Genomic DNA, 12,013 nt, shown 5'->3' with positions numbered 1-12,013 from the left:
TGCTTTACCAGACCTCTCTGTGCTTTACAATGCTTCCCTATGCTTTACCAGACCTCTCTGTGCTTTACAATGCTTCCCTATGCTTTACCAGACCTCTCTGTGCTTTACAATGCTTCCCTATGCTTTACCAGACCTCTCTGTGCTTTACAATGCTTCCCTATGCTTTACCAGACCTCTCTGTGCTTTACAATGCTTCCCTATGCTTTACCAGACCTCTCTGTGCTTTACAATGCTTCCCTATGCTTTACCAGACCTCTCTGTGCTTTACAATGCTTCCCTATGCTTTACCAGACCTCTCTGTGCTTTACAATGCTTCCCTATGCTTTACCAGACCTCTCTGTGCTTTACAATGCTTCCCTATGCTTTACCAGACCTCTCTGTGCTTTACAATGCTTCCCTATGCTTTACCACACCTCTCTGTGCTTAGTAACACTTTGCTGTGCTTTTACTATGGGGCAGTTTTATATATATAGACAATTAACAATTTGCCTATTTTGACAATTTTCCCAGATTTACAGTTCCAGTGGTTCCATCTCATTTGCACAACAAATTGACACAACAGAAGCGACGGGGTGTTCGAATAGATTTGCACACGACTGTACATTCGCAGGAAAATAAGAAAATGCGCGAATGAGGGAAGCCATTCAGCCAATCTGTGTTCTTCAGGTTCCTAGAAATTGATTCATCTCAAGATGCGAAGATGGGGCCTTAGAGGAGCCCAGTGATTCTGCCTCAACAACATGTCCATTTAATTTCCAACTTGATCCTCTGGTTCTGGTTGGATTATCTATGCCAACTCCTTTTAAGATTTGTATCTAGTCATGACGTGCTTGTGAATGGGATATTTGATTATATTTACATGCATTCGAATGTTGACCTGGAAGACCTCTTAGTAACTAACTGCTCTCGCAGAATGAACAATTATTTCTCCCATCCCTCTAGTTTCAGCTAAGCCCAACAAACATATCAAGCTGATGTGACTTCACTAGGGCCCCTGCCGAGGAGCTAATGACCAGGAGAGGTAATCCCTGTGCCTCCTCCCACAGGGCAGTCAGGAGAGCTAATGGGACCTCTTATATAAATACAGCTAGTGAGGAGGGATGGATGCTATCAAGATTGTTTTATAGAACAGAACAGAGTTCCTCTGTAGCTAACTCTGGGCAGCAAGACTTTGGAATTCTTTCGGAGCAACTTGGCTTAGACTTTCAAAGAAAACGTGCTTAACAGAAACACCTTTTTTCACGAGAAAGCCTTTTCGTTTTATATTGTAACGGCTTGGGCTTTGAAGGGCCAGGATTCTCGTTTGGGGTGAACAAAAGGACGCAGATTTTTTTTTTAAAAACTTGGATTCCAAAGCAGAATCGCTCCTGTTTTCTTAAAACCTCTGTTTGAAAATCATGAGCCGAGATTTTTTTTTTTTTTTTTTTTAAGGACGCTTTGATTTTGCTTGCTCAGTTTCGGAGCTATGTTCCCCCTTCCAGGTCTACCCATCTTCACCCCTGACCAGGTGGCCCGGGTCTGTGAGAATCTCGAGGAGACAGGAGACATTGAGCGCTTGGGGCGGTTCCTCTGGTCTCTGCCCACGCCCGTGCCGGGCTCTGCCAGCGATGCCCTGAACCGCCATGAGTCAGTCATGCGTGCCCGGGCGTTGGTGGCTTTTCACAGTGGCAACTTTGAAGCTCTGTACCAGATTCTGCAAAACCACCGCTTCACCCGAGAGTCCCATGGCAAGCTGCAGGCACTGTGGCTGGACGCCCACTACCGAGAGGCTGAGAGACTTCGAGGGCGCCCCCTAGGCCCTGTAGAGAAGTACCGCATCCGCAAGAAGTTCCCTCTGCCCCACACCATCTGGGACGGAGAACAGAAGACCCATTGCTTCAAGGTAAAGCCAGTTCTCCATTTTTAGGTAACCTTCTAAAAGTTACAACGCATTTACCATACAGCTGTGTCTGAAAGTGTTGCATCACCTAGTATTTTAGGATTGAAACATAGAAAAAAAAAAAAAAACTATATGAACATAATCTAAATCTTTTACATCGTGAAATCAAAGAAACTGCTAAATGATATCATAAAAGTCTACCGGAAGCCATAATAGCAGTACAGGATTTCAAGTTTTTCAATTTGTCATGCTTTTGTTAAGTACATGGAAAACTACAAAGCGGGGGGGGGGGGGGGGGGGGGGTGCAAAAACTTTTAACCCGAGCTGTAGTTGGCTTGCCATGTTTTTTCATATGCTTTGCCATACCTCGGGGTGAGAGAATTTCAATTTCCACTCAGTAATCAGTGATATAGAAACAATAGGCACTTGTGTGTGAAAATGTTAGAACACTTTCTGCTTTAATTAGTCATCTTAAACAACTAAAAAAGTCTCCTGCATTTTGCCATGTGTGGCTCCGTGTTTCTTCTCTCTTACTATTTTAAATGAATTGCACGTGTGCCTTATTAAAGTCATCAATTAAATTAGATGAGCACTAATTTACCTATTTTGAAAATGTTCCCAGATTTTCAGTTCCAGTGGTTTGATTTCATCTGCACACCTAATCGCAACTACAGAAGCAATGGGGTGTTCTGATACAGAAGCAATAGGGTGTTCTGATACAGAAGCAATGGGGTGTTCTGATACAGAAGCAATGGGGTGTTCTGATACAGAAGCAATGGGGTGTTCTGATACAGAAGCAATGGGGTGTTCTGATACAGAAGCAATGGGGTGCTCTGATACAGAAGCAATGGGGTGCTCTGATACAGAAGCAATGGGGTGTTCTGATACAGAAGCAATGGGGTGCTCTGATACAGAAGCAATGGGGTGTTCTGATACAGAAGCAATGGGGTGTTCTGATACAGAAGCAATGGGGTGTTCTGATACAGAAGCAATGGGGTGCTCTGATACAGAAGCAATGGGGTGTTCTGATACAGAAGCAATGGGGTGTTCTGATACAGAAGCAATGGGGTGTTCTGATACAGAAGCAATGGGGTGCTCTGATACAGAAGCAATGGGGTGTTCTGATACAGAAGCAATGGGGTGCTCTGATACAGAAGCAATGGGGTGTTCTGATACAGAAGCAATGGGGTGTTCTGATACAGAAGCAATGGGGTGTTCTGATACAGAAGCAATGGGGTGCTCTGATACAGAAGCAATGGGGTGTTCTGATACAGAAGCAATGGGGTGCTCTGATACAGAAGCAATGGGGTGCTCTGATACAGAAGCAATGGGGTGTTCTGATACAGAAGCAATGGGGTGTTCTGATACAGAAGCAATGGGGTGTTCTGATACAGAAGCAATGGGGTGTTCTGATACAGAAGCAATGGGGTGCTCCGATACAGAAGCAATGAATTACAGATTGAAAATATAAATCATTTATGATTTAAGACAATTTGCATTTGCAATGACATGATAATAGTGCAAGGATAGGGCATCAACTGAGGATCCAGTAACGTGGCGCTGAGATCAAGAGATCTACAAGCACAGGCTAGTTCACAGACATTACATTCACTATATAGCTCCCTGCGTGAATGATGCGTCCAGTCTGCTCACCTCACTGAAAAAAATACACCACTACTCTCGAGAAAGCTACAGAGGCTGATCCCAGGACTCAATGCGCTATGAGGACAGGTAGAAGTCTTCAAAAACATTGGCAGAAAAAACACAAAATTTTCATAACTCTCTGTCCAAGAAGTTTTTGAATGTGTGCCACACTGCCCTCTTGTGGCACTGCCGGTAATTGCAGGTGGGAGTGTTTTCCCAGCTCTGATCGCCTGACGCCCGCAGTTTATCATTACCGACCTGTCGCTGGCTTACAATGATCCGCAAACACCGCTTAATATGAAAGCAGATTACTCGCGGGGACAGCTTTAGCCGGTCTCAGTAGATTAAAACATTATGATTATGTGACTTCAGAGAAAGAAGTGTATATGTATGTGTGTGTGTGTGTGTGTGTGTGTGTGTGTGTATATATATATATATACACACACACACACACACACACACACTATTTTATGAGATTCGTCAACAGGCAGTGTCTGAGATGGCCTTTTCTATTTGACTCCCAATTTAAATGCATGTCACATTCTTACAAAAACATCAAGGATCAAAACCTTGCACATTAGCACAATTTCCTGTGCTGTAGGTCACGACGGTATCCTGGTATATTTCCGGAGTGTCACAGTGTCATCTATCAGTTAGATTGCACATTCTCTGATTCCACACACAAAAGATATTCAGAGTTATGACAGTGTGTGTGTTTTACAGGAGCGAACTCGGAGTCTGCTGAGGGAGTGGTACCTGCAGGACCCCTACCCCAACCCCTCACGAAAACAGCACCTCGCCCAGGCCACCGGCCTCACCCCCACACAGGTGGGCAACTGGTTCAAGAACCGACGGCAACGGGATCGCGCAGCTTCAGCTAAAAACAGGTGAGAGGATCGAAGCATCCCGTTGCTCTCCCTCTTCCTCTCTCTGGCATTGACGGACTGTTACAGCAAAGTGCACTCGAGCAACTTGCACTGTTAGTGCTTGATTTTTGCATTCTCAAATGTGAACGTCACTTTCAGTGTTTCCACAGCATTTCCACGCTAGCACAGCAGCAACGCCTACAGCAGCGTGCGCATTTAATAGAACACCACGCTGCTTCTGTAGTTTGCATTTGTTAAGCAAACCGCTGGAACTGAAAATCTAGGAAATTTGTCAAAATAGGCAAATCAGATCGTCTAATTTAATTGATGGCTTTAATAAGCCACACGTGCAATTCATTTAAAAGGAACACAGAGCCATAAATGATAAAATGCATGAGACTTTTCATACGTTGTTTAAGAGGCCTAGTTAAAGCACAAAGTGGTCTAATAATTTTTAAAAACGTGCCTATTGTTTCTGATTACTGAGCGGAAATTGAAATTCTCACACCCTGAGGTTTTCATGCAGGTTGGTATAGAAAGGATATGAATGACAAAGATGCCTATTTGTTTTGCATGTGAAGATTTGCGGGTCGTTTTTAATATGAACCCCGCTCTGTTCCCCAGGTTGCAGCAGGACTCCAGCCTCCTGTCCTCTGGCTCCCAGGACTGTCACCCCCACCTCCAGCAGGGGTCCCCCTCCCAGCCTGGGAGCCCCGAGACCAGCGACTGCAGCACCGGCACAGAGCGGAACAGGACCTCAACCCCCGACATCTCGGTGTGCAGCGACAGCGACTTTGACCCCTGAGACCCCCGGGACTGGCATTCGGAAGAGCCTACTCTTCATTGGCGGTGAATGAGACAGCTCTTGCTCTGCAGCTCAGTCAATATCTATGAGGGGATCTGGTGAGGAAGCACCTGCCAACCAAGCTCCTCCACTGTGGCGCCTCATGTAAACGACACACCAGGAGAACCCAGGCTGCTGACACAGGGCTGCAGTTTCTTCTTTGCTCTGTCAGCGTCTAGTTTCAGTTTAGTATAGCCCTCAGTTGTCATGGTTTCTTTAGTGTACACACCCACACTGTTTAACTCAAAACATTTTTTTTAATGAAACCAAGTGAAAGAGGCAGGAGTGAACAGACAGCCAAACATGGCCAGCCAGGTTAATGCAGCTTTAACTGGGCGTGGCTAACTGGTCACATGACTGTCCATCAAAATGACTGACACTCTTACCTCCGAACGGAACACGCCTCCATACATTTTTTTGGCAGGGTTTTCTTGGTTTTTGTATATATCTATTGTAAATATTTTAAATAAATGAATTATTTTTTATCCAGAATTGTGCATGGAGTTATTTAAATTTTAAATGTACTAAAAATAAAACACAAACCCGTATATTATACACAGTAGACCCTGATGTTGATGCGATTACAGGTTAAAAAAATCAAAGCTATTGGAAAAAACCTAACAAGCTATTTTGAAGGGGCGGGTGTACAAAATAAACAGCGTACAGTGCAGCGTGATTGAATAGCGACTCTCAAAATAACGAGCTAATAATCTAGATTCTTTATATAAAAAATAACATGGCTCTCATTTGCGCAGAACGAAACCCTTCTTGGCTTCCGTCGCTCCATTTCAGTGCGTTTCCACCCCGACTGCCTTCCTCCTGGTTTCGAGTTCATGTTGTATTGTCTGCCTGTCCTCTGAACCGCACTAAAACGCTGTGCCGAGAACAGCTCTTGTCCACTTTGCGTTTCCATGTGTCTCCTCCAGTCTGCGTTGTCTAGCGTTTCTTCTACTCTCTGTCGCCCGCGTGGGAGAAGCACAGCCGCAGGGTGTAAGGAACTTTCTGATCTGCAAAACACCCAGGCTTTTGTTAATCTATAAATCACTACAGGGAAACACAGTTTGGACGTGATTTCATGCGTCCGTTGTGTTCAGGGTTTAATATGAGATCATGTTTATTTTTAAGTGATATCGTACCGGTGATACAATGTGAAATAAATCCCAAAATAGACTGAACTGAACAATTTGCTTCCTAAGCAGGTCTCACCATCCTGTGCTTTAACCACACGGCTTTTTAATTATCCATGCTTGTTTTAGGGTCCCAGCGATCTCCCCAAATACAATACTTTGAACAATGAAACACTTCAACTGATTATTACAAATGTGTTCATTATCACCGATGCCAGCACTGCAGATAAGGTTTGGGATCATTGGGTAATTCTCCAATTTTGTGTGAATTAAATGCATTTTGAGGGAGTAAAATGCAAAGTTACCTTGAAGTCCAATAAATACTGTACATATTTTAATGCTAACTCAAGAGGCGTGCGTGATCTACAGCCTGATATTTGAACTGTAATGTTACTTTGAACTGCTGTGCATAATAAAAACAAAAAGAGTAACCCTTCTTTACTTTATTGACCACAGGCAAGCAAATAAACCCAGACTTATTGATCTGCGTGTTTCCAGCGATTCCCAGGCAGGCTACAATGAGCTGTCTCAGGCATTTTTAGCTACCGCATGGAGCATACAGCTAGGGCCAAAAGTTTTGCATCACCTAGAACTTTAGGTTTGAGACATAATTTTAAAAAAAAAAGCAAATCGCAATCTTCAAACGGAAGCTAAAAAGTTGCCTGGACATTTGATGCAAGAACGAGGCGTTCCGAGTCTCTTCCCTGGCGCACGTCAAACGAGTCGAGTGGAAGACTATCGCTGGGCTGGCTCTTACCTGCTTGTCTCATCAGATGGTGGTTCAGCACCACGAGGGCCTCCATTGCTTTAGGGGTGGAGTCCCACTCGATCAGCCCAGAACTGCTCTTATCTGTCAGGAGATACAGACACCAGGCATTGGGGTGGAGTGCAGGTGTCTGTGTGTGTCACTTCACAGCTCAGCATATACAGTACCTCTCACACCAGCAAGCAGGGCTTGCACCAAAGGAGGACCATGGCACTCAAAGGGTTAATAGATAGTTTAACAATTTCCCCCCCGAATCCTTTTAAAATCTAGCTCGCAAACAGCACAGCGTTACAAAACAGCATCTTCACAAACACAGCACCAGACCTTATCATATATATTTGAACTCAACCAATTTGACAAGTTTTACCTCAATCATTTGACTCTTGTTAAATCAGTAGTCGTTTCAGCACAGCTGTGGCTAAAAGGTTTGCATCACAGAAAAAAAAAAAAAATAATAATAATAATAAAAATAATTTAGATCTTTTATTTAACATCATGTAATCAAAGAAACTACACAATGATATCGCAAAAAGTCTACTGGAAGCCATACTAGTGGGGCAGTAATTCATGTTCGATTTTTCAACTTGTCAGTTTTTCGTGAAAACTACACAACGGTGTGTAATTCAATGTGTTGGCATAACATTATTCAGCAGCTTTCATTCGACTTTGTGAAGCTAAATTAGTTCATTCTATAAAAAGCTACCAACCGTCCCGATTTTCCCGGGACAGTCCCCTTTTTAGGGAGCGCGTCCTGGTGTCCCCACAGGTTTAGTAAAACGTTACTCTTGTCCTGCTTCTGGGTCGTTGTCCCGTCATGAACTTCTGCAATGGCCATAGGCTCAACGGTAATGAGGCACCACCATGGTGGACTGCGGGAATTCGAAAGAGGAACCAAGCCGTTCTGAGCCGCTCTGACTGGGGGGGGGGGGGGGGGGGGGATCAGTTATTCAACGCACCCACTGTTGCTTAATTCCCACTCGTCACCACGACGATCCTAGTTCCGCCCTTCATTCAGTTTCCTGACAGACCGAGTCAGTCAGCTCTCATGCAGTGCCTGTCGTCTAGAAGCTCGGGTGAGTGAACAAAATCATTAAGGAGGCGCGCGAAACTAACTTTTATGGCCGGAGCTGAAATCCCTTTTAGCTTTGCTTCACTCTACTAAGGTTGGAACCTCGCACAGAATAACGTTTTTAACCTCAGAAATCCTCTCAGGTGAGCGCTTTACTCAGAACCTCGTTGGGTGAGGCAATATGTAAGAGTTATTGTGATTTACAAATAGACAAATAAATAAATAAATACTCACGTTTTGGTGGGAATATCTTACAAGAGCAGAACCTGGGCAGTTTCAGTGAATCACAGACCTAGAAGAAAAGAGACCCACGCATTGCTGAAACAGCTCCAGACTAGACACCTCTCGGCTCTGAAACATGAACTCGCTGTCCACAGTGGTGCCAGGGAGGGTTACCAGAGCTTCAGAGTGCAAACCCAGAACCTTTTCATGGATGCCATATATAATACTAACACAACCACTGGGTGTACTTACAGTGTGTTTGTCAGTATTCAGTGGCTGCCTCTAATCAAGTTGAGAGTGGATTTCTCCCACACTATCAGCTTGGTTAGCGGGAGTCCCGAACACTTACAAACACACAATATCCAAAATCCATGCTTCTATTGTTATCTGACCTAAACATGTCAGATATACAACAAGGCAGGTTAGAAACAGATAGATCAGCTGTCTGTTCCCATTTAAACATGTGATAATGTGAATGCAATAGCAAAACTGGGACAATTTAAAAATGTTTCTGACAAAAAAATTAAGGCTGAAAACTGGGACAACCCCAGTTTTCCAGGGACATCTGGTAACCCCAGTAATTATTAATTAATGAATCCATTAATTAGTCAGTTAGCAAACGCTTTTATCCAAAGCGAGTGAATTATCAACAACTGCTGCTGCTGCAGAGTCTCTTCCAATAGGACCTTGTTTGTTTGATGTCTCATCTGAAGGACAGAGCACAAGGAGGTTCAGTGACTTGCTCAGGGTCTCACGCAGTGAATCAGTGGCCGAGCCGGGATCGAACTGGGAATCTGGTGACAAGCCCCTTTCTTTAACCACTGGACGCCAAGCCGCCAACCTACCTCCTCGAAGTTGTCTGCAGTGACCTCTGGTGGGGCGCTGAAGAAGTGCAGGGTGCGGGAGGGGTGTTGAAACAGGTTCTTGGCACTCTTCTCCTGGCTGGTAAAGCGGTTGTTTTTGCTCATGTAGAAGTCCTTGAAACTGCCCGTGCCGTCCTCCAGCTCGAAGGCCCTTCCCGGAATGATCTCAGGCTGTTTGGAGACGCTGCGGAAGGAAGATCCGCAGGATACAGTGTTGTATAATAGTATAACTACTGGAAAAGCACACTGACTGGTAAACTTCTTTAAGTGATATTCAATAAAGAATTGTCTCCCAGACTCATAGTATTACTTTAGTTTTTTTGCCCACATCTCTGGTCACATGGTTGCTGTGAATTAGTTTATAAAAGGTAAAGTTAAATGTGCTTTTTTATGGGGTCCCTGTGAAATGACACTAAAAAGCAATGATTTGGGTGGGTGTGTGTGGGAGGGGGGTGCTGGAAAACAATGTTCTATATTTCTTATCTGCTTCTGTCATGGTAGGTCAGTTGCCACTAGATGGCGTTGTAACAGGAGCTGGGCTGTGTTGTGGTTGGCGGGTGGTGTTCCGAGACTCTCAGATCAAACACTCACCAGGCTCCGATCTTGCTGTCGAAGATCACGCTGTTGTTGAGATTCATCACAGCCCTTTCTACTGCGTATTCATCCCCCATCTGGACCATAGCTACGCCCGGCTTATTCCTCAGAAACTTCACCTGAAAAACGGAGCCTGGAATCAGTCAAAACATCCCACAGACAGATAAGAAATTGGTCAACAGGGTGTGTGGCTACTATGGATTTCCAGGCATGGCTGGCTCTGTACTGATCTGTTAAAGGCGCGACCGTGTGTTGTGCCGGCTGAGTGCGGGCGCTTGGCTTGGGGATCGGAGGACTGCCACTGACCTTCAGGCCTCCTGAGCAGATTACTGCAGTGAAACGGGAGAACTACAGGTTCAATTACAAAAGTTGCTGGAAGAGATGGGGTGCATGGCCAGAAGTTTTGCATCACCTAGAATTTTAGGATTGAGAATTGATATGAACATAATTTAGATCTTCATGCAGCAGCGTGTAAACTGCGAAGAAACTACAAAATGACATCGTTACCGGAAGTCACTGTAGCAGTGCAGTAATATTTCATGTTAGATTATGAAATGAGGAAAACTACAAAGCGGTGTGTCATTCAATATGTTAACGGAACATTGTTCAGCAGGTTTCATTCAATGATGAAGGAAAATGTATTCTATAGGGTGATGCAAAATATGAGCTGTATATGTGCTGTGTGATGAACCTCTCCTGTGTGATGAATCTCCCGTGTGATGAATCTCTCAAATCTCCCGTGTTATGAACCTCTCCTGTGTGATGAACCTCCCCTGTGTGATGAACCTCTCAATCTTTCATGTGTGATGAATCTCTCCTGTGTGATGTACCTCTCAATCTTTCCTGTGTGATGAATCTCTCCTGTGTGATGAACCTCTCAATCTTTCCTGTGTGATGAACCTCTCAAATCTCTCCCGTGTGATGAACCTCTCCTGTGTGATGAATCTCTCCTGTGTGATGAACCTCTCAATCTCTCCTGTGTGATGAACCTCTCCAATCTCTCCTGTGTGATGAACCTCTCAATCTCTCCTGTGTGATGAACCTCTCCTGTGTGATGAATCTCTCCTGTGTGATGAACCTCTCAAATCTCTCCTGTGTGATGAACCTCTCAATCTCTCCTGTGTGATGAACCTCTCAAATCTCTCCTGTGTGATGAACCTCTCAAATCTCTGTGTGATGAACCTCTCAAATCTCTCCTGTGTGATGAACCTCTCAATCTCTCCTGTGTGATGAACCTCTCAATCTCTCCTGTGTGATGAACCTCTCCTGTGTGATGAACCTCTCCTGTGTGATGAACCTCTCAATCTCTCCTGTGTGATGAACCTCTCCTGTGTGATGAACCTCTCCTGTGTGATGAACCTCTCAATCTCTCCTGTGTGATGAACCTCTCAATCTCTCCTGTGTGATGAACCTCTCCTGTGTGATGAACCTCTCAATCTCTCCTGTGTGATGAACCTCTCCTGTGTGATGAACCTCTCCTGTGTGATGAACCTCTCCTCTGTTCTCACCAGCTCCACGTTGCCGAAGACACAGAGCAGGTTGAAGACTCGCTCACAGTTGAACTGGCTGGGCTCCAAGCCGTGCAGCATGAGGACCTTGCCAGGGGCCGGGGGCGCCGGGGGCCCACGGGAGGGGGGGCAGTGCAACATTGGCAGGCTCAGGAGAGACGGGATGCCAGCTTCAAGCGACTCAGGGTCCCTCGTCGACTCTAAAAGGGGTCTGGGGGCGCTGTAATGACTGGGGTGACCTGCGGAAATACATGAGAAAGAGGGATCCTGAATAAAAGACAAGTCTTCAACCAAAACTGGAACCACATATCATTTTTACAACAGGTTCTCTACAATATCTGTTAAAACTACAACTTAGCGAAGGGAAGATCCCAGTAGAGTAATATCATTATTTAATTTATCAGACCTTCTTTCATTAAAAAAAAATATACAGTAGTGTGCAAGTTTATTAGAACACCTCAAGATGTTTCATTTCTATCCTTTATACACCTGCCTGCATGAAAACCTCAGGGTGTGAGAATTTCACTTTCCGCTCAGTAATCAGTGATATTGAAGCAATAGGCACTAGTGTGAAAATGCTGTCTCTAAACATATAAGTGTTAAAGACATGAATTGAATATTCTCACCGTAG

The 12,013-nt window shown here is 44.6% G+C and overlaps 2 protein-coding genes across 2 annotated transcripts; one reads left to right on the top strand and one right to left on the bottom strand.

Annotated features, from left to right (window-relative positions):
* Nucleotides 1–462: 462 nt before the first annotated feature.
* On the top strand, nt 463–5,373 carry six7 (SIX homeobox 7). The gene is made up of 3 exons (XM_041243264.1): nt 463–1,882; nt 4,247–4,410; nt 5,014–5,373. Exons 1-3 carry the CDS (start codon nt 1,466–1,468, stop codon nt 5,192–5,194), a joined length of 762 nt encoding a protein of 253 aa, XP_041099198.1. The 5' UTR covers nt 463–1,465; the 3' UTR covers nt 5,195–5,373.
* Nucleotides 5,374–5,470: 97 nt separating this feature from the next.
* LOC121310058 (heterogeneous nuclear ribonucleoprotein L-like) lies at nt 5,471–11,649 on the bottom strand. Its single transcript, XM_041243265.1, has 6 exons — nt 11,383–11,649; nt 9,872–9,993; nt 9,263–9,464; nt 8,430–8,487; nt 7,118–7,210; nt 5,471–6,240 (listed from the first exon to the last, which is right to left on the bottom strand). The coding sequence occupies exons 1-6, from the start codon at nt 11,521–11,523 to the stop codon at nt 6,182–6,184; spliced, it is 675 nt and encodes a 224-aa protein (XP_041099199.1). The 5' UTR covers nt 11,524–11,649; the 3' UTR covers nt 5,471–6,181.
* Between the last annotated feature and the right edge of the window lie 364 nt (nt 11,650–12,013).

Source organism: Polyodon spathula, unplaced genomic scaffold, assembly GCF_017654505.1.
Source record: "Polyodon spathula isolate WHYD16114869_AA unplaced genomic scaffold, ASM1765450v1 scaffolds_1701, whole genome shotgun sequence".
In the NCBI taxonomy this organism is placed as follows: domain Eukaryota; kingdom Metazoa; phylum Chordata; class Actinopteri; order Acipenseriformes; family Polyodontidae; genus Polyodon; species Polyodon spathula.
Note: the sequence above shows the minus strand (reverse complement) of the source record. Positions and strands in the feature narration are given on the sequence as shown.

What these genes read in the sequence shown, in the direction of transcription:
- six7 (XM_041243264.1), top strand. Translation starts at nt 1,466, where the DNA reads ATGTTCCCCCTTCCAGGTCTACCCATCTTCACCCCTGACCAGGTGGCC. An exon ending in AGAAGACCCATTGCTTCAAG is followed by an intron (nt 1,883 to 4,246) that starts GTAAAGCCAGTT and finishes TGTGTTTTACAG; the next exon opens with GAGCGAACTCGGAGTCTGCT. An exon ending in GCAGCTTCAGCTAAAAACAG is followed by an intron (nt 4,411 to 5,013) that starts GTGAGAGGATCG and finishes TCTGTTCCCCAG; the next exon opens with GTTGCAGCAGGACTCCAGCC.
- LOC121310058 (XM_041243265.1), bottom strand. Translation starts at nt 11,523, where the DNA reads ATGTTGCACTGCCCCCCCTCCCGTGGGCCCCCGGCGCCCCCGGCCCCT. An exon ending in TAAGATATTCCCACCAAAAC is followed by an intron (nt 7,211 to 8,429) that starts GTGAGTATTTAT and finishes ATCTCCTGACAG; the next exon opens with ATAAGAGCAGTTCTGGGCTG. An exon ending in CCATCTGATGAGACAAGCAG is followed by an intron (nt 6,241 to 7,117) that starts GTAAGAGCCAGC and finishes GGTGTTTTGCAG; the next exon opens with ATCAGAAAGTTCCTTACACC.